Below are 20,841 nucleotides of genomic sequence, written 5' to 3'. Positions count from 1 at the left end.
GCTACATGTTGGTTTAAAATAATTTACATATCCTTTTTCCCCCTCAGGCAAAGTGAAGTGGGATTTACAGGAACCACTGAGAATACTTTTATATTTAATATGAGTACAGTGGATTATTTGCCACCTCTCATCCTCCCCCAGAAAGAAATACATGATAACGAAAGCTAACATTTATTGAGCACATACTATGTACCAGCCATAGGTCTAATTGCTTTCCCTGTATTAATTTATTTAATCCTCATATCCTTGTGAGGTGGATACCATTATTATTCCCATTTTTAGATGAATCAAATGAGGCCCAGGATGGGGAGATAATCTGATCAAACAAGCTATGTTCAGCAACGCCATGGGCATGGGTTCGTTTACTTACTCCTGTAAAGATAGTTGCTGAAGTTTTGAGAGTTCACTTGAATGCATCCTCCTACATCTTCCTGTCCGCGCTCAGCGTGTGACGCCACCCCTCCAGACGCTGTGGTCTAGAGCAGTCCTTTGCTAAGTCCTGTCTGCTGCAGAGTGAGTCCAGACTCCTTTGCTTTGTTTGCAGATCTTCCCAGCATCTCTCCTACTCCCTGTCTCTGCTGCCTGGGGGTGAGGCTTACACCTGCTTCTGGGTCCGCTCACTACTCCACCGCCCTGGCCCACAGCGAACCTCCTCAGCCAAAGCTTATTCTTTGAAGACGCAAAAATAACCACAAGAAATTAAAACTTTCATCTGAAAATGGAAGTTGAATCCTTCAAATATGAATTTTCCTGTGTACAGCCTTGCAATTATCCCAGACCTCTAGCATTTGTTCATGAGCAAAGGCTGGTCCTGTCTAGGTCATTCTCTAGTCCCCTCCAATTTTCTCCTGACCTGTCCAGGTGTTCTTTTCAGAAACAGAGAAGTGCATGAGTGTAGTATTCCTGGGTTACATCGGCTGTCCCAATGGACAGACATGCTGAAATTCCTGTGTTCCTCACCCTGATCTGTCCTGCTTCACGGCCTGGCCACTGGGGGTCTTGCCTGTTAAGGTGTTTGCCTGTTGTCTGTTCAGCTCCGTGAGGGCGAGGCCTCTGCCTCGCCATGTCGTTGTCACCAAGTTGTGTCTGACTCTTGCCAGCCTCCTCTGTCCATTTCCTCTGAATTTCCCAGGCAAGAAGGCTGGAGTGGGTTGCCATTTCCTTCTCCAGGAGATCTTCTCAACCCAGGGATCAAACCCACGTCAGCTGCATTGGCAGGTGGATTCTTTACCTCGGAACCTCCAGGGAAGCCTGGGAGCAGGTAGGTAGTGCTCTGTAAATTGTTTTGAGTTAAGGAAGGCATGCTTTTTCCTCAGGTTTTGGTTTGGGATGGGGGCTCTATTACATATCTCTGCTGTGTCCAGGAAAATCTTTGGTGACCTGCTGTAGGATGCTGCCTGTGAGGAACTGTAGATCCTGAGTCTGAGGCATTTCGAGGGTTTCCTATAATCGTCCCAGGAAATCCCAGTTTGGGCTGCAGCCTGACCCCAAGCGATCTCTATCAACTGGTCCATCAGGGCAGGTCTCACCCTGAGCCGGTGCATAGCTCTGCTAATGGCCCTAGGCTGGCTGGCTCTGTGGCCAGGCCCCACCTTGCGCTGTGGCTCCAGCTCTCAGTCCCTCTCGCCAGCCTGCCGGGGGCCCTGTTCTGTAACACTGGGCCTGCTCTGGCCTCACTGGTATTCCCAGGACCTCAAGTGTGGCCTCAGACCCTCAGCCTGGAGCAGGGAGCCCCCAAATTGCTCCCACCTTCTCTGATAAACCCCCTATATCTGCTGCTCTTCCTGGGGTCCTCTTAGCTGTTTCTGGGTCCATCTGCTTAGTAACCCTGATCAATTATTCTTGAACCAAATCTGCTGCTTCTCACCAGCTTTTCTGACTGACTTACCATCTATCCAACTGAACTTTTTCCTGTGGCTGAGTCCATGCATTCCTGCCATGAACCTGCTGGCACCACCACCACCAATGCCCTAGTGGGTGTGGCCAGAGGTCAGGCCCCTCCAAGCCCCACTGCCATGAAATGTGTCCCACACCTGCGCCCGCTACCCTTCCCTGAGCCCTGGTTCTCCTGGGAGCTGCCGGAGGGCTGCTGCCCTCTCATTCCACTCTGGATCCAGAAGTCACCCTCCCCCAGAGCCCCTTCTGTCACAGCCTTCGCCTTCCCAGGCACTTTTGCTTGCATTGCAACCCTCCCCCAGGCCCTTCCATGCCTGCTCTGGGGGTGTCTTCTCACCTTGCTCATTCCCTGCTCTCCCCTATTCCCAGCCTTCCTCACTGCCCCCTCCCAGGACCTCACCCTTCTGCTCTGCTTGGCTCCCTGGAATCTTCCACCTACACACCATTTCTCTGTCTTCGCTTGGGTGTGGGTGAGGTCAGCCCAAGGCCTCCCACTAGTCATGTGCCTGTGCCGAGAAACCCATTCTACACTTCTGCCACTCATTGGGTGGGGCCCTGAAGACCTCGACTCTGTCTCTGTCCCTGCCTGGCAGCCCGTTTGAGAACAGTAGAATTGCAGCAGTGCCCTTCTCTAACACACTGTGACCAGATCCTGGACACCTGGGCTCTGCCATCTATCCCGCGGTCCCCAGGGTTCCCTGAGTCTGGGCTGGGTTCTAGAGGCCCGCAGCAGACGATTCCTCAGGATGGCATGGGAAGCTGGGAGTCCAGGGAGCTGGGGAGATGAGGCTGGCCACAGGACCCCATGCCTTTACAGCCCCTAAAGACCAATCTCCAGGGCCAGGATCAGGAGGAAACAGTGGTTCTCCTTAACCGTGCTTGTCCAACACACCTGGGAGGTCAAGTGAATACCTGGGGTTTGACCCCATCCCACATCTCCTCAGCACTTTGCAAGTCACAAAATGCCTTTCAGTACATCCGTTCTCTCTTTCAGTCACTGCAGCCATCCTGCTTTGTGTAACACCGGTAACAGACTACTGGAGTGTGAGCCATGAGTTAAAATCTCCCAGGACCCCCATGCCCCTTAGTTTCCTAATCTGCGAAATGGGGCTAACAGTAGCACCCACCCAGGGTTACTATGCAGGTTAAGGGAAATAATCCATGTAGACTATCGAAAAGAGCACCCAGCAGATAGTAAAGGCTCAACAAGTGTTCACTCGTAGGTTTATCACAAAGGGGGAACTTTTGGCTGTTCTCATAGCCTTTTTTCTGAAGTACTTTCTTTGCCTCCTTGCTCTTGTTGTTCTTCCTACTCACAGCCCTGTGTCTCTTCTTGCCCTCGAAGCTGAACACTCGGCAACACTTCGCCATGCCTATGGCTGCCCTGAACCACATCTGGTTTCCTCTCCAGCTGGTCCCCTGGTCCCCTCAGAGAGCTGTCCCCTTTGGCCATGGGACTAACTGTATTACCGTGGACAGTGATCCTGCACGCTTGCTCTAGGGATCCCAAAACCTTCCGAAAGAGACCACATCCTTATGGGGCAGGCAGATAAAGTATGAATAGCCTTGTTTTATCCTCTTTTTTCTTTTTTTTTTGGCTGCACCAGGCAGCGTGCAGGATCTTTATTCCCCAACCAGGGATTGAACTCACAACCCCCTGCATTGGGAGCGTGGAATCTTAACCACTGGACTGCCAGGGAAGTCTCAACAGTCTTGTTTTACAGATGAAAAAACTGAGGGCTACAGGAATGAAGATGTCTTCCGGGCGCACAGTGACGGACCAGAACTCAATCTGCCTCCTTCAACTTCAAATCTAGTAACCTTTCCATCCTGTGACACCATTTGGTCTTTCTCTCCAGCAGATGTTTCTCAGACAGTCTAGAAAATCTTGGTAGATACAATTGTAAGTGAAATCTCCATTTAAAAATACTTGTTATGGTCCTGCTCTCTGCCAGGCACTCGGTTTGCTCTGGGCATACAAAGATGATTAAGATGTATTTCCCACCCTCCTGACACAGCCCAGCACAGCAGCACCACTGCTCAGAGTCGAGCTGTTGCCTCAGTTTTCGTCATCTGTGTCTCTCATTCCCTGCCCTCCTGCTGGGCCCTGACCCACCCACCCAGAACCCCACCCACAGAGCCTCGATAATAATCCACTGAATGCTGACCAGGTACTAGGGGCTTTATTTACATGGTCTCGTTTGACTCTCATGGCTTCCCTGATGGCTCAGGTGGTCAAGCATCTGCCCACATTGCAAGAGACCTGGGTTTGATCCCTGGGTAAGGAAGATCCCCTGGAGAAGGGAATGGCAATCTACTCCATTATTCTTGCCTGGAGAATTCCATGGACAGAGGAGTCAGGCAGGCTACAAAAAGTAGCTACAGGAGTCAGGGGTCACAAAGAGTCGGATAGGACTGAGCGACTGACACTAAACTGAAATAGAGATTATTAACCCCTTTTACAGAGGAAACTGAAGCCAAGTGAGATGGAGATATGCCCAGCTAGAAAGTGGTTCCAGGTCTGATGACAAATTTGGGCTGTTCCCAGCATACCGCAATGGCTCTCCCTGGGCCCTGGCATCCACACTCTCACTGCCAAGGACCTTGGTTCAAATGCTGGTCAGGGAACAAAGATCCCACAAGCTAAATGGTGTGGCAAAAAAAAAAAAAAATGTAATATGTCTTCTTAAGACTAGATCACAAGATTCATTTTTGTTTGTACTAATATTCATTCAAAGTTCACTTACATGTACAGAAATTCAGATAGTTAAAGCACAGAGCCTCCTAAGGCAGAATGAAAACCAAGGTGAAACAGAAAAGTAACAGAGTATGTGCTGAAAGGAGGGATTCATTTTTACTGATTGACAGTTGCGATCCTGGCTGTCTTCATGGAGGAGGTGGTATTTGCATTCGCCCTTGAAAGATAACTGAAACTCTAGTAATTATAGAAGTGAGGGAAGGATCCTCCAGGCAGAGGGAACAGCAGGGCAAGGATTGAACTCTCAAAGGGGGAGGGCATGGGTGAATATAATGCGATTAGGGTAAGGTGCTAGAGGGGTTTAGCTAGAGCTGAGATGCCTGCATGGGGAGCCTGTGTGACCCAAGACTGAGTGCATGTGAGGCACTGGGGAGTGACCTCGGCAGCTCATGACTCCTCTCAACAAGGAATTTTTGTCCAGCTTCGAGAAGATGCCTTGAACAGAAACAAGCAGTTTCCCTCACCTTCCCTTCCCTTGAAAGCAGCGTTTGCCCCAGATTGTCCCTGCTCAAGCCGCCTAATCTGTACTCTGTTTCTAAATGGGGGAGTCTACTGGGAGCCCCAGGCCCCTGCCAAGCGCTCCATCTGTATTTAATCAATCCCTCCTCTGAAATCCAATCCGTCATAAATTCCAGCCTTGCAATAAATGTGCCGAGAGGTCTGCAGGGACGGGCTTCTATAGTGAATGAGAAACAGAATAGCTGCCCAAACTATTGAAACGAGAACAATGGGGATCCGTTGGACGTGCTGCAAGAGGGGCAGATACTGAAGCCTAAGCAGTGGCCCAGGGAGCCCCAGGGAGCCCCACCCGCCCAGGGCCCCTGCTGTGCCCTCAGCACATCCTCCGCCTGGCCTCCTTGCCCTTATTAGCTCCTGGTAATGGATTTTATATCTGCTCAGTGTGACGGAGGCGTCTTGGCAATCCCAAGACCTGCAGAGTCTCCTCTAGGCCCTCCAATGAGAAGCCGGCAGCCTCGTCAGGCACGGAGGTGGCTCTCCAGCCAACATTTACTTTTGTGTCAAAAAGAAATCCCAGGCATGTTTGGAACAGATGCGGGGCCCGCTGAGCCGTGGGGGCTTTTCGAGGACAATCGGGGCCGGGCCCTGGGATGTAGCTTTCCCGTTGGTGCTGATTCTGTGGTCCTTGCCTGGGGAAGGCAGGGCGGCTGGGTGGCCCACTCCTCACTCCGTGCTGGGCCCTGAGACGCGTGCATGGTTGGGCACTGCCGCAGCCCTGTGACCTGTCTGTGGCGGGCATGGCAGAAGGCCACCTTGCTGCGGGAGGGCACAGGGACGCTGGCTCAACTCTGCCAAAGCTTTTAATTAACTCATATAATCATTCACAGCTTTAGACATCAACATACCCTGGTCTCTCCACACTAACTCGGGGGGCCTCCTTCCTCAGCCACACAAAGGGCTTGACTGAAATAGGAGTTCTGGCTGTTTTGAAGGGTCAGAGTCCATTCAAAAATCTGGAAAAAATCACGGACTCTTGACTCAAAAAACACACATACAAACACAAGTACACACACACACACACACACACACACACACATATATATATATATATCATATGTACACATACACATACATATATATATATATATATTGAATATATATGCACACATACACACACCTATGGTGTCACGTCAGGGGGATCCAGGCAGGCTCGGATGGGGCCTGAACCCTGAACTGAATGATTGTCGGGTCTGACCGCTTCCCCTGTCATCCTCCTGAAGCTGTCTGTGTACGGCAGTGTCCCCATCACAAAGCTTTTCCTAACCTCTTACTCCGAGGTAGACAGAGGAGGTTTATCACCCCCTTTGTGCTTAGTCGCTCAGTTGTGCCCGACTCTTTGCAACCTCATGGACTGTAGCCCACCAGGCTCCTCTGTCCATGGGATTCTCCAGGCAAGAATACTGGAGTGGGTTGCCATGCCCTCCTCCAGGGGATCTTCCTAACCAAGGAATCAAATCCAGGTCTCCCGCATTCCAAGTGGATTCTTTACCATCTGAACCACAGATCTTATAGAAAATCAGTAGTGGAACTGGGTCTCTTTACCTCCACTACTGCTTCCTCTAACTTTTTAAGACTGTGCCTCCTTTTTTGAAAAGATTTTTTTTAAATGTGGACCATTTTTAAAGTCTTTATTGAATATGTTACAATATTGCTTCTGTTTTATGTTTTGTTTTCTTTGTCAGGAGACATGTGGGATTTTAGCTCCCCGACCAGGGATTGAACCTGCACACCTTGCATCAGATCAGATCAGTTGCTCAGTCGTGTCCGACTCTTTGCAACCCCATGAATCGCAGCACGCCAGGCCTCCCTGTCCATCACCAACTCCCGGAGTTCACTGAGACTCACGTCCATCGAGTCAGTGATGCCATCCAGCCATCTCATCCTCTGTCGTCCCCTTCTCCTCTTGCCCCCAATCCCTCCCAGCATCAGAGTCTTTTCCAATGAGTCAACTCTTCGAATGAGGTGGCCAAAGTACTAGGAAGGTGAAATCTTAACTGCTGGACCGCCAGGGACGTCCCTGTGTTCCTTTTGATGCATGGGGAGAAAGATCTCATTTCCCCACCCCAGGAATCTCTAATAACTCACCGTACGGAAGGGAGCAGAAATCTACCTCCCCAAGCTGAGGTTCACCAAATCTCAGGCCAGGTGGCTAAATTTTACTTTCTAGAGCTTGAAATATAACGGGAACTCTGGAAATCATAGTTGTTCTTATTTTCTAAGTATGAAATATCTTAACATTGAAATATTTGAAATCCTGTTATAGCCTGCAGCAGCCTGGACTAAGAAGCACTACGGAAGGACTGACAGCCGTCCTTATGTTTGTGAGGTCATCTGGCCCCTTCCCTGCAGTTTCCTGCAGGGGACACACCAGGACTCTCATGTTCTGAGGATGCCAGTCCCAGATGGCTCTAGGCAGCAGAAGCAGTGCTCTCCTGAAGGTTCTGGAACCCTTAACTTCAGCAAGTCTTCAGGATTGAGCTTTTGTGGGATGGCAGGGGCTCTGTCAGGCTTCCCTTGTGGCTCAGCGGTAAACAATCCTCCTGCAATGCAGGAGATGCAGGAGACTCAGGTTCAATTCCTGGGTGGGGAAGATCCCCTGGAGGAGGGTATGGCAACCCACTCCAGTATTCTTACCTGGAGAATCCCCATGGACAGAGGCGCCTGGTGGGCTACAGTCCACGGGGTCTCAAAGAGTTGGACATGAGTAAAGTGATTAAACAGCAGCAGCAGCAGCAAAGTTTATGTCATCCATGAACTGACACAGCCCCCAATTCCTCAGTGATTTGGGGGACTTCCCTGACGGTCCAGTGGTTAAGACCCTGTGCTTCCACTGCAGGGAATACAGGTTCCATCCTTAGTTGGGGAGCTGGGATCCCATGTGCCCTCATCCCCCTCTCTCTTCCTTACACATTTCATGACTGAAAGTCAAAGCTTCCCGTGAATCCTTTCCTTGTCGTCTTTGCCTTCCTGCCTCTAGAAATGGATTTGCATAAAATAACCAGAGGGAATTTCTACAACTGCCTCTTTATTCACCCGAAGTCCTTCTGGGCCTGAATGTTTCCTTGATGGACTGCGATCCTTCAGCCGGTAATTTAATTGGCACCTGCCCCGTGCAATGTCTCCCCCCGTGGTTGACAAGGGCGGGGGGAGCAATTCTGCTCTGAAAGGGATGTTTCTGTCTTCGAGAAAGGCCTAGAGTCCCCCGAGCGTCTTTTCACTCGGGCGAGTAATCTAGTATATCTTTAATAAGTGGAGTCAATTCACTTTTGGAACCCTTGTAAGATTCAGCCTTTGAGTCATTCTGACCAGAAGTGTTCAGATGCCAATAGGAATAGAGAGCTGCAGCAGTGCCCACCCACAAGATCTGCCCTGGGATGCGGGGCCAGCAGCTCAGGGGAGGGAGGCACTGATAGCCCCAGCAGGCTTCTGCCCTGGCCAAGGCTGCAGCATCAGTGCCCTGGAGAGTCCTGCTGACTCAGCTTTTCCACCTGCCAGAGCGTCTCCAGTGTGGGCTTTGGAAAACCACAGAGTCAGAGCCCAGCGGCAAAGATGCTGGGTAAGAATCTAGCATAGACAGAAGGACGGTGCCCGAGGCTGCACCTGGAATTTAGTGGCAGAATCTCAGCTTCCTGTGTCTTGCTTTTGTCTTATTTATTTCTCATCTTCTTCTCTGTAGAGGTTAAGGGACAGAATTGTAGACATCAGAGGGCTTGGTTTGGAATACTTGGCCCACCACTTACTAGCTGTGTGACCTAAAGAAAGATACTTAGCCTCTCTGAGCCTGTTTCTTATCTGTGAAATGGGAACAGTTATAATAATGGCATCACTGACTTGATGGACATGAGTTTGAGCAAGCTCCGGGAGTTGGTGATGGACAGGGAAGCCTGGCATGCTGCAGTCCATGCGGTCACAAAGAGTTGGACATGACTGAGTGACTGAACTGAACTGATAATAATGCCTCCCTCATTATAGGCACCAATGAGGCACCACGTGAAAAGCACTTAAAATACTTCCAGGTACACAGTAGTCACTCAGCAAGTATCTCTTGTTATTATTGTACTGTTGGAGAGAAACAGAGTGGATGTAAAGAGCTTCCCAGCTGGCCTAACAGAGAGGTCCGAAGGTTTTAGCAAAGTCTGGAGACAGAAGGATGGAGAGAATGACCCCTTCTTAGCAGTTCTCTCCGAGTCTCTACAATGACTCTGTCTTGGCTTCTATTCAGCAGTTATCTGAGCCCTGGTGGTGTGGGGTCCTCTCTGGGGAGTTAAGACTAATACACTTTGATATCTGTATCAACAAATACCGATGATGCCTCTGCAGAGAGAGAGAGTGGTGGCAGGCGTGGTCTGCAGTGGGAGTTTTAATCACACGTGGGCCACAGGGGCTGCCAGCGTTTATTCCTGTTGAACAGGAGGCCTTTCTGTGCTGACTTCAGCTCAGACCACCCCCCTCCTTCTCCATCACCTCCTAGGGAGGTGTGTGGTGGGTACCACCCTGCTTGGATCTGGAGGAGAGAGAGAAAACTGCTATCACAGGCTGAGCTTCCAGCTCAGCGAGGCTGCGGCCGTCCTGCTGGCTCTGTGGAGTGTTCTGAGCGGATGGAGCCTCCGGTTCTAAACTAGGACAAGTCCTTTTCCCTGTTCTGGCCTCCATTTTACTATCATGGGATGGGGCACTGGCAGAACACGCTCTCTCAGAGCAGCTTGTTGTTGCCATGATTTGGGGAATCTATGTGTTCCCAGTGGCCCTAGGGCTTCTGTGCTGTGCATGTGCCCTGGAGAATCTCCGACACGGAAACCCAAGAAGCGCAAGGGGATGTTTGTTGCAGCAGTATTTGTAGCAGCGAGGAGCTGTGAAAACTAAATGCCCATCAAGAGGGGATGAGGGAATACAAGGTGAGGTTTTATCACACTATGAAACACTATCATTGAAAGGAACCGGCCAAACCTACTAATATCAGTGTGAACAGATCTGAAAACGATATTAAGGGGGGAAGTAAGAAGCAGAACCAGCTAGCCATGGTGCCCTTATGGAAAGTTTTAAATACATCCACGCAGGTATATAGGGCCAATGCAGGAGACGCAAGAAACCTGGGGTTTGATCCCTGCGTTGGGAAGGTCCCCGGGAGGATGGCATGGCAACCCACTCCAGTATTCTTGCCTGGAGAATCCCAGGGACAGAGGACCTGGTGGGCTACAGTCCATAGAGTGGCAAAGAGTCAGACACGACTGAAGCAGCTGAGCATGCACACATGCAGGTCTATAACGCTCAGGTTAAACGGACAGGAGAAAGAGCTTCTAAAGGTAGACTGGAAAAACATAAGCATTTGGAGGAGAGGAATGGACTGGGAATGAGGACAAAAAGAGACACACACACAAAAAAGACCTTGCCCAGACTGCTAGGAGATGCCATGAGCTTGTAAACACCAATCTTATTATAGAAGGAAATGGCAACCCACTCCAGTGTTCTTGCCTGGAGAACCCCAGGGATGGGGGCACCTGGTGGGCTGCCATCTCTGGGGTCGCACAGAGTCGGACACGACTGAAGTGATTTGGCAGAAGCAGCAGCAGCAGGAGGTGCACCTCGGGTGAAAACAAAACAGATAAAGATGGTTCAGGTCAAGATGATTCCCTCAGGACCTTCCAGCACTGCCGTCCAGGTACTCGGTCAGCATGGCCAGAGCTAGGACCTTGTGGAGGTTCAGAGCAAGGACCACGTGGAGTAGTGCAGCCAGAGGAAAGTTGTATCTGAGGTATACAAGAGCCCTAATAGGTGAATAGGTGTAGGTAATCTATTACTAATACTAGGTGCTGATAAAGCCACTGTCTATTACATAATCTATTTACATAATCTGGTTGCGATTTCCTGTCTTGTCAATACAGTTACATTAGTAATCAGGACCCACAGGCTGATTGATCTATTGTCTCCTTAGGGCCTTATCTATACCTGTGTTTGGTTCTCTGCGTACTGGAATCTGTCATATATAAATAGTGTCAAGTGCAAGGCCAGGGCAGGAGAGCAACAGGGCTGAGGTGGGCGGATCAGTAAGAGCTTGTTTCAGGCCCCGGGTACTGATGGATATTTGCAGGAGCGCAGACTCCAAGGACCACTCTTGCAGTGTGTTTTCAATTTTCACCCAGTTCTTCATTTGTATTTGGTCTAAATATAACTTGAAGACAACTGGGTTTGCTTGGGGCCAATCTCAACAGACTTGACATCAAACAAACACAAAATGCAGCTCCAACTGCAAACGGGAGACTCAGAGATAAATCGCTGCTAACCTATTGGGCAGGCTCTTAAATCAGCTCATTCCTTACAGCAGCGGCCACCTCTTTCTGCCTCCAAACAGCTTACCTCTTTTCTTAAAACACCTACCCTCAGCCTCTCCAGACACTCTCTCCAAAATCCCATCTACCGGCATGCCCCACTCAGAAGAAGAGAGGTGCCAGCGAAACAGCAATTGATGAGATAAAATCTAGACTGGAGCCTCAATTCATCTCAGCACTCAAAAAATCAGGCCAGGTATCAGTTCAACAGGTTCTGCAAGATGTCTCCAAGCATCTCTCAAAACCCGTGAGGACTCAGGAATGTGAATGTCATCTAAATTTTGCAGCCCACCCTCCACCCTCTTGTGGGCATGGGGTGGACCATAGTCTATGTAAAGGAGGAGCATTTGGCTTGGTCTACTGGGTGAGGTTCTGTCCTAGCCAGAGGTTCTTATACCTGGGGTCTGGCACTCACCTAAAAGGTCACTTGTGTTGATCCTAAGGGAATCTCCCTGCCTCTGTGCCTCTGCAGGGAGAGGCAGATGAGACCCTTGCTGATCCAATGCTTCCTTTACAGCATTTGCTGTGAACATGAGGCTGCAGTTCCTGATGTAGCAGGAAAGGGGACAGGCAGAGTCCTAACGTTTCTTGAGGTTGGAGGCGGAAGCACGGACTGGATAAGCCACAGCTCCCAGCAAGAAGGAGAGTTCTGGATGCAAAAGCACATTCTCTCCAGTGTCCCGGATGAATTGGGGGCAGCCAGGTGAGAGAACGCAATAGTGAGGACAAACCAGCCCCTCCCAGCTGTTCTAGAAGGTTCCAGAGAAGAGCATCTGTTCCTAAGGTTGCTTTTGTGATTGGAGGCGATCCTCATGGCAGTGAACAACCATTTAGGTTCTTTAAAGTGTGGGAACCAGGGACTTCCCTAGCGGCCCAATGGTTAAGATTTCGCCTTCCAAAGCAGGGGCTGCGGCTTCGATCCCTGGCCAGGGAGATAAGATCCCACAAGCCTCTTCGCCAAAAAGTCAGAACATTAAACAGAAGCAATATTGTAACAAATTCAATAAAGACTTTGAATTAAAAAAAAAAAAAGCGTGGAACCAGTGAGGAGGGGGCCAAGAAGGGGAGAGCCAGGCCAGGAGACAGAGCTGGAAGGTATTTCCAGCGGTGCCAGTGAGAGAGGATCCCGTGAAACTGGTAGAGGCTGAGTGACTCAGTGTGGTGGGCACCGTTGCTGCCGGGCTTGAACTGGCCCTAGTCCTGCTCCAGGCTTCCTTCTGCAGGCATCCATCAGCAGTGGACAGGAGTAAGTCACTTAACCAGCTCATTGTCCTGCTGCTGACCCCCATACTGTCCACAAGTCACCATCAGAAAGCTGGGCAGTGGCCGTGCCAGGCCCAGCAGGCACGGTAATACCGAAGTCCACCAGCTGCCATGTGTCCGAAAATAATTATAACCTGGTGTGGCTACCTTTCCATAGGGCCACACTGGCTCCTGTTGACAGTCACTTACCTGTCCAAGTGCCTTGGCAACCGCTCCCCAGGATGGACACCCAGGTCTTCCGTCTATGGTGTAGAGGAGTCTCCCTGGCCATCTCCCACTCCCCACCCGCCTGAAGCCCTCTGCTCTGTCCACATCTGTGTTCATGTTCTCCTGGGGAAGAGGCAGCACTGGCCTCTGCACCTTTCCCCTAGTTCTCTGGGCTGGCAAGCTTGGCTGAGCCTGGGGGCACCTGGGAGTCCAGAGGCACCAGCTGACCAGATGGTGGGCAGGGGAAATGGCCTGGGCAGCAGGTCCCAGAGGAAGGATCCTGTCTGGAACTCTGACACCGTCTCTCGGTCGCAGAGCTGGGAGCCCTGACTGACTCTGGCTTCTCTATCCTGCAGGCAGCCGAGGTCAGCATCTCTAAATTGCTAGTTACTCCTTTCTTCAATTAAGGACGATTCTTCTGACGCAGGAAGTTAACTCCCACCAGTTAATCTAATGGCCTTGTGTCCTGATGTGTTTGCTGTCTGAAGGCAGGGCCAGCAGGTCACAGCCAGCACATTCGGGAGCTGCCCTGGGGGGCCAGGGCCCCACATTCCCTGTTGGACTCCAGAGCCACACAGCAACACTGATCTTCATGTGGGGGCTGGGACTGCGGCGGAGGTTGGAAGTGGGGAAGCCATGAATGGAGTCTGAAAGTGGGTTGTCATGTGGCAAAGTCTCCTTCACCTCTGGCCTACTGCCTTCCCATCTGAGAAATGGGGACATGGAGGAGGGTCTGGCTAGATGATTTCTGTCATTCCCATCAACTCGGCGCATCCCCTTACCCGCCACACTCCCCTGCAAGGGTTTGTGGTGACTGCATGGAGTGGTGGGAGGGGTCTTAGTGCCCATCTCAGGAAGCATGATGTCTTTGCCTATGCATTCACACACACACACACACACACACGCACACACATGCACGCACGCACACATATGCGAGGTGCTGCCTGGAAGCAGGGTCCCTGCCAGGCTGTGGTCACTGCTGCCGCTGTGAGCCAAGGGCCCCGGGAGGAGCTCGGGCCCAGGTGTGTCTGCTCTGAGGCCACTTTATTGTTCCCTTGTGACAACTCACACCCACAGAGCAGGTGGCCAAACCTGGACATGGTCCAAGCAGTCAGGTTTCTGACTGTGTCCCACCTGCAGGGAAAGGTGAAGACAGTCGAGCCCAAGGGACAGAACACAGGCTCTAAACTAAGCACCGAAATTTCTCAGCCTCCCTTTCCTTGTGTGTGTTACATGCTCAGTCTCTAAGTTGTGTCTGACTCTTTGAGACCTCATAGACTGTAGCCCTTCAGGCTCCCCTGCCCATGGCATTTTCCCAGCAAGAATACTGGAGTGGGTTGCCATTTCCTTCTCCAGGGGATCTTCCCAACCCAGGGATCAAACCCACGTCTCCTGTATTGCAGTTAGATGCTTCACCACTGAGCCACCAGGGAAGCCCTTCCTTATGTGTAAACTGGGCATAATACAAGACATCCGAGGATACTATATAGGGAGTGCCTGAGGGTTAAATGACATGATAAATGTAAAGCCCTGAGCATACCGCCTGCCCACGCATGGCTAAGTCTACCCCCACCACGCCTGAGTAATGGGGAAAGGCTGCAGGGATTCACTCACATGCTCCCAGCTGCTGACGGATGGCGCATGCTGGCCAAGAGCTCTGGCTACAGCCTCAGAGCTGCCTAAAATTCTGTCTATTGGTCAGCACTGCTATCTGGTTCCAAGATCCAGCACTCTGGGGGCCTGAGAGACTTCTTGGGATACGTGACTTTCAGTGCTAAAACCAGGGGTCTCTGGCAAATCAGGCTGGTTGGTTCCTCTCGGTGAAGCGACACTAGGTGGTTTGGACAGATTGTCCTTGGTTTGGTTGAATGAGGTCCCAGAAGGACCCACTGGGGGTGGGGTCATACAACCTGCAGATTTCAGCTAAAACAAGGGGAAACATTCCCACGATCAGCGGTGTCCAAAGATGGAAAAACTCTTGTTTGAGATACTGAGCTCCTGGTCTTTGGATGTAATAAACCAGCAGCTGAAGGGCCACTTGAGGGGGATCCTGTGGATGGAGACAAAGTCCCAGGGTGAGGGGTCAATGCTGGGCCAAATGCCCACTGAGGACCCTTTTAGCCCCATGTGTACCCTGTTTCTGTAGACGGGTTAATGGGACCCTGGGGTTGGGACCATGGCTAGCCTGAGCATGGAATTATTCTTTTCCGTGGACAGCAGGAGTGGGACAGGGTGGGTGGGGAGCTTGGCTACAGGTTACAACTTGGTTTTAGCCCTTTCTGGTTCCTCGGAAGGAAGCCGAAAGCATCTTCCCAAGGGAGCTTAGCTTGGGGGTTGAAAAATCACCTGAGAACAGATACCCCCAGCCCTCTCCAGCAGCAGAGAGCCCGGCAGCCCCCTATGGGGGTGTTGGGAGCTGCCAGAGCCTGGTCAGCCATCTGTTGGGCCCATGGATCTGGCCCAGCCCTGGGCTAGGGATAAGACTGCTCTCTCCCATGGGCCTCCCATCTGGCTACCCCCCAAGTGCCACCGAAACAACAGGGCTTCTCTCATCCCCTTTTAGGGCTGGACCGTGAATCCCTGGCCACCACCAGTCAGAAGCTACAAAACCAACCTCCCTAACCTCTGCTGGGCCTGTTCACCAGGATGTCTGCCCCCCATGTTTGGGAAGCGAACGGGAACTATTGCTCACCGCTAGGCTCCTGGCCTCCCCAAACTGCTCCAGCCTGGAATCCCATGGGGGCTCTGCATGTGTTTTTACACTTTCCTTTAGAGCTAAGGGCACAGAAATCCCTTCCCCTCTGAGGCTAGTTTACACCCAGGTTCTGGATCCTAGAAAACGATTCCATGGAGTGGGGGCTGATGGAGGGTCCATCTCGTCTCCTATCCCTGGAGCCACCTCCCTCTTGGCTTCCCGGGAGCCTCCCCAGGTCCCTTCTTCCTTTCTTTCTCTCCTCTCTGTTCTCTGTCACTCTCCAGGTGCCAGGGTCTCGAGTCTGCTCCAAATTTCTCTCCCCTTCTCCCGTCGGTGTTTCGGCCCCAGAGGTGTCTCTAGCGCCCAGTCTCCATGGCTCTCGCCCCCGACTCCCGGTCCGCGTGTCCATCTCCGCCCGGACCGCAGTGTCTCCGCGTCTCCGCGCTCGTCCGGGGCTCGGAGCGGAGCGTGTTGGAGCGGCGGCCGCGGCCCCGGGCGGGGGTGCGGGCCCGCGGGGGCGGCGTTGGGCGCCTTCCTCCGTCAGTCCCTCCCCGGCAGCGCGGGGGGGCCGGCGCGGCCGCCGCTCGGCGCCTTTAAGGGAGCGGGAGGGAGCGGCGAGGCGGCGGCGGCTGCGGTGGCGGCGGCCGCGGCGAGCGGGGCGGGGGCGCGGGGCGCGGCGCTCGGAGTCCGCTCGCGGCCGGAGGCGGCTGGGCGGCCGGGACCGGACTGGGAGCCGCGAGGAACGCGCGCAGCGCCGCTGGAGCCCGCCGCCCGGGCCATGGCCAAGGCGGGCCGTGCAGGTGAGGGCGGGCGCCGGGAGGGCCGGGCCGCCGGCGGGGGGAGGGACTCGCGCGGCTTGAGGTGGGGGGGTTGCCGGTCCAGGTGAGCCCCCGGCGCAGGTGGGCGGAGGTTCTGGGCGGGTCGAGCGGGCGGCAGCGCGGCCGGCCCCCTGGGAGCGTGGAGAGGGGGCTCCGCGCGCCCCGCGTCCTTCCTGCGCCCCCGGTCACCTCGTGGGACACCGCGTCCCCTCGCCACCGCCCCTCTGGAAAGGGCTAGGTCCGCGGCGCCCCTGCCCGGCCCGGCGGAGGGGAACGATCGCCACCCTCCCGAGACCCTGGGCAGACCCGGGCGCGGGGAACGAAGGCGAGGTCCCGCGGCTGCAGCTCTATCCCACGCCCCTCGCCCAACCCCAGCGCCAACCAGGACGCGCCCCCTTGTCCTGCTGCTCTCGCTATCCAGGGCGCGACAACCCCCCCCCCCCCCCAGCTCAGGCAGGAGACCCAGATTTCTTCTGGGGAAGGAGGGGTGCTCCGCTCCGCACCGGCTTGTGAGCCGTCCCGCCCCCTCCCCCTCCCCGACCCTGGGAAGCAGCGCCTCAGGGGCCGAGGTCTGAAAGGGGGGGTGCTCTTCTGCGGTCCCCAGGGCTCTGCCCTCCCCCAGACCCAGGCCGTGTAGTCCGGGGTGTGAGGGAGTGGGCGTTAGTCATTTGTTCATTCATTCAGCCAGACGTTCATTCACCAACATCTGCTTTGTGCCAGGCCCAGAGCTGGGCACTGGGATGAGGAGGTGGACCGGACGCTGCTCCTGTTCGCACTCTCTGGGCCCGAGGGTGACTTGGGAGGGCGCTGCAACGAGGGTGGCAGCAAGCCTGGTCGCAGCAGGGCCAGCTTTCGAGGCTGGCATGTATAAATCTCCCGTGAACTCACACCCAGCCTCTGACGTTGGCAGGTGCCATGGCACCCCCTCGGACTCAGCAATGGTTTGGCACGAACCCCACCCTCTCTCCATCAGTGGTGGCAATGATGGAATGAGTGTGAGTTCACTTCTGCACACACTTGGAGTGGATTCTGCTGGGCTATGTGTGTGTAAATCCACTGCCACCCCTCGGATGCTGCCCTGATCCTGGGCCAGGTCCTGACGCTCCTATACATATGCTGGGTGTGTGCTTTGGGTGCCTGAGAATACACTCCTGTTCTGTCCCCTGGAGTCCTGTTGGGGTGGGGCTGGTTGTGTGCGACACAGCCAGTGAGGAACACATCTAAACACTCCCTTTCTCACTTCCCTCCCTTTTCCTCTCCAAAGGGAGGCTCCAGGAGATAACACCCATGGGGCTGGAAAAGGCGGTCTCCCTGGGTCCTTGCCCACCCCCATTCCTCACACAAGAGCACATGGCAGGTGTGTGTCCCCCCCACTGTCTTCGATCCCTGTGTGCACACGTGTGCAAGTTCATGCACACCCCTTGCACACATCATCTACCCGAGCACCGTCAGCATAACAGCAGTTAACAATTGCTGCTTTTACTAGGCACCAGGCAATGCGCACCACCATCCCGGCAGGCAGGAAGTGTTACTCTTCCCTTTTGAAAACATCTGCAAACAGAAACTCAAAGAAATAGCTCCATCCAGGTGGCCCAGAGGGTCTGGGCAGAGCCTGGATGTCGGGCCAGACTGTAAGGACTTCTAACGATGGATTTTCTCCATTGCTACCCTCAGAGGTTCCAGCCCTTCCACTTTGGTCTGTGGGTTGTTTGGTCTCTAGACCAAGAGTCCGTGGGAATTTGTTCCTGTGACAGGTGAAGAACTGCTCTGCCCTGAGCATCGGTGCCTCGTGTTATTCCAACATCTTGTCTTTCCTGCTGCAATTTCATGCTCGGCCCTTTCCCTCAGGGCAGCACAGACCCCCCTTCTCCTCCGTGGGTGCAACAGCCCAAGCTCCTCCCTCCCACGCTCAGCTGCCACCCCAAGGAGTCTTTGGGATCGACCCTAGCAAGATTGGATTACTTCTCCTCTTCTGAGTTCTTCCAGGCTCCTTTGCATTTTGTAAAAGTCCCTTCTCTTCCTAATCCTTCTAAGCTTGCTGACTTGAAGACAGCAGGCGGTTATGTGTGCATGGAGATCGAAGTCTGTGAGGACGGACTGGTGAGCTTTACAACAGAGGGAGTCCTCGGAGACAGGAGCCCAGGTCCTTCTCTTTACAGCTAGAGAAACTGAGACCAAGGAGGGGATGTAACACAGACAGGGGTGGCTATTCAGGACCATCTACTGTGGATGGACAGACTGATAGTCAGAAATGATCAGGCCTTCACCCTGGGGGTGACATTAGAACTGAGGAAGGGTGAAGGCTGTGAGAATCTGGCCCGTGAATGAAAGAGTCTGCTCTGTGGCCTATGAGGTGTTCTGTCTAAATCTGGCCAAGAAGGCCATTGACTAGAGATAGAGGTTTGGGCCTCAGAGCCGCCCTAGTGCCTGACTCCAAGGTCACCACACTGTAGTCCTTTGAGAGCAGCCCAGACTTGTGCAGTGCACACCCTAAGCAACCAGCCATGGCTGTGTCAACAGAGTCACACAGGAGCTGAAGGGAGGCAGTGAAAGGAGCTTCCATGTTGCCAGGAGAACCCAGGTACAAGAGAAAATGTAATCAAGTCTTAGAAAGGATTGGATAAATGGCAGAGGGTGGATCCCAAATGGGAAGGTTTCAGTCACACAGACCAGGATGGTTATAGTGCCCTGTGTCCAGTCTTGAGAGAAAAGGCTAGGCAAGGAGAGCCCTTGGTCTTGGCTTGAGGGAGCGCTTGATCTACTGGACAAAGGAGGAGAGATGCTACCTATGGGATGAAAGTCTGTAGTAGGGAGGAGAGTGGGAGAGTGGTGAGGGTCTGGGAAATGACCTCTTACACTACAGAGCTATCTGGCTGGCAGGCCTGAAGTGTGTTGTAGACAGGGAGGAGGCCAATGGGGGCTTGAAACAGTGAAGGCTGAATTCCTCTAGAAGCTGGGCAGAATTTGGACAGAAAGGTGGCAAGGTGCAGGTAAGACCTCCTAGTCTTGGGAATGGGAAAAATGTGCCTGTAGAGGGTATGAAGGGTGTGGGTGGGGAGGAGGTGCCCAAGGGTGGAGAAAGTTGGCTGGCTGTGGAGAAGATTCCTGGAGGGGTGCAGAGGGCTGCGAGAAACTCTGGAGAATATGGAAGATGGGAGGGACGCGTAAGGTTTGGGTGTTTTGACAGATCCCTCCTGGGAGGGCAGAGAGAGAGGCCAGCCACGCAGGGCTCAGTAGGGAAGGGTTTGCGCTGGTTCCTGCCAGTCACCGGGCCCCTCTCTTCCTCCCTACGCCCCTCTGGCCTCAGCAGGTTGGCAGGCGGGTCAACCCTGGGGGCAGGACAAGTGGAAGGCCCCGCTGGGCTGGGCAGGAGCCGAGGCAGCAGCCAGGACGGTTTTGGAACCTCTCTGGCTGGGCCAGCGCCGCTGCCTGGAGAGGCTGGGCGGGGGCTATAGGGCTGGGCCTTCTTCCAGGCTGGAGGAACCAGTTTATTTGCTCCCAGGTGTTGGGGAGGAGCCAGCAGACTGGAGTGTATCAAACCCAGTAATTTGAGTCAGTAAAATACTGATCCTTTGGGAGCAGAGCTGGGGGCATGCCTTCAGAAACTCATGTTCAAAGCATATGCCAGGAGCTGACACTGAGGCCTGGGGAGGGGGGCCCAGTGGAAAAAGGTGGTGGCAGAATTGGGCCCAGAACCTGTGTCTCAGGGATTTGGTTTGAACCCGATTCTGCTGTGTCAGCTGCCCTCTCACCATCCCAAAGTCAGACCTCCTCCTGGGCCTCCGCTTTGTGGTCCCCGGGTGGTGTGTATGGTAGGGGCATGGGGGTGAGGGAAGTGGCCGGATCCCTCAGAGGACAGAATGTTTCGGAGCTTGGGAAAGGGACGAGCTCTGAGATTCTCAGGACTTTGGGGAAGAGCCAGGAGATTTGAGGCACGACTCAGAAACTCCCGAGCCTGGGGTACCAGGATGGCTTTACTGTGTATCTGCTGAAGGGCCTCATGATTCTGCGTGGAGATGGCAAATGCACCTTTGCAGGTTCCTAGGGAGCTGTGTGCACATGCTCAGTCGCTTCAGTCATGTCCAGCTCTCTGTGACCCCATGGACTGTAGCCCTCCAGGCTCCATTGTCTGTGCGATTCTCCAGGCAAGAATACTGGAGTGGGGTGCCATTTTCTACTCCAGGGGATCTTCCAGACCCAGGGATCGATCCCATTTCTCTTACATCTCCTGCTTTGGCAGGTGGGTTCTTTTCCACTAAGGCCACCTGGGAAGCCCCTAAGGAGATGGCTAGGGCCAAATCAGACACCAGTGCCCCAACTCAAAGCCCTTCTAAAGCTCTGCCTCCAGGAAGCCTTAGT

At 53.4% G+C, this 20,841-nt stretch overlaps 1 protein-coding gene across 1 annotated transcript in view; it reads left to right on the top strand.

Moving 5' to 3' along the window:
- The first annotated feature begins 16,442 nt into the window (after window positions 1-16,442).
- PITPNM3 (PITPNM family member 3) overlaps window positions 16,443-20,841 on the top strand; it is a 92,389-nt gene continuing 87,990 nt past the window's right edge. Inside the window, exons 1-4 of the mRNA XM_055579646.1 lie at window positions 16,443-16,464; window positions 16,547-16,991; window positions 17,203-17,347; window positions 18,517-18,582. Of these exons, the coding sequence (XP_055435621.1) occupies window positions 16,443-16,464; window positions 16,547-16,991; window positions 17,203-17,347; window positions 18,517-18,582 (678 nt within the window). The remainder of the gene's footprint in view (window positions 16,465-16,546; window positions 16,992-17,202; window positions 17,348-18,516; window positions 18,583-20,841) is intronic.

The sequence above is a fragment of the Bubalus kerabau genome, chromosome 4 (assembly GCF_029407905.1).
Source record: "Bubalus kerabau isolate K-KA32 ecotype Philippines breed swamp buffalo chromosome 4, PCC_UOA_SB_1v2, whole genome shotgun sequence".
NCBI lineage: Eukaryota > Metazoa > Chordata > Mammalia > Artiodactyla > Bovidae > Bubalus > Bubalus kerabau.
This window is presented reverse-complemented; position numbering and strand designations above follow the sequence as displayed.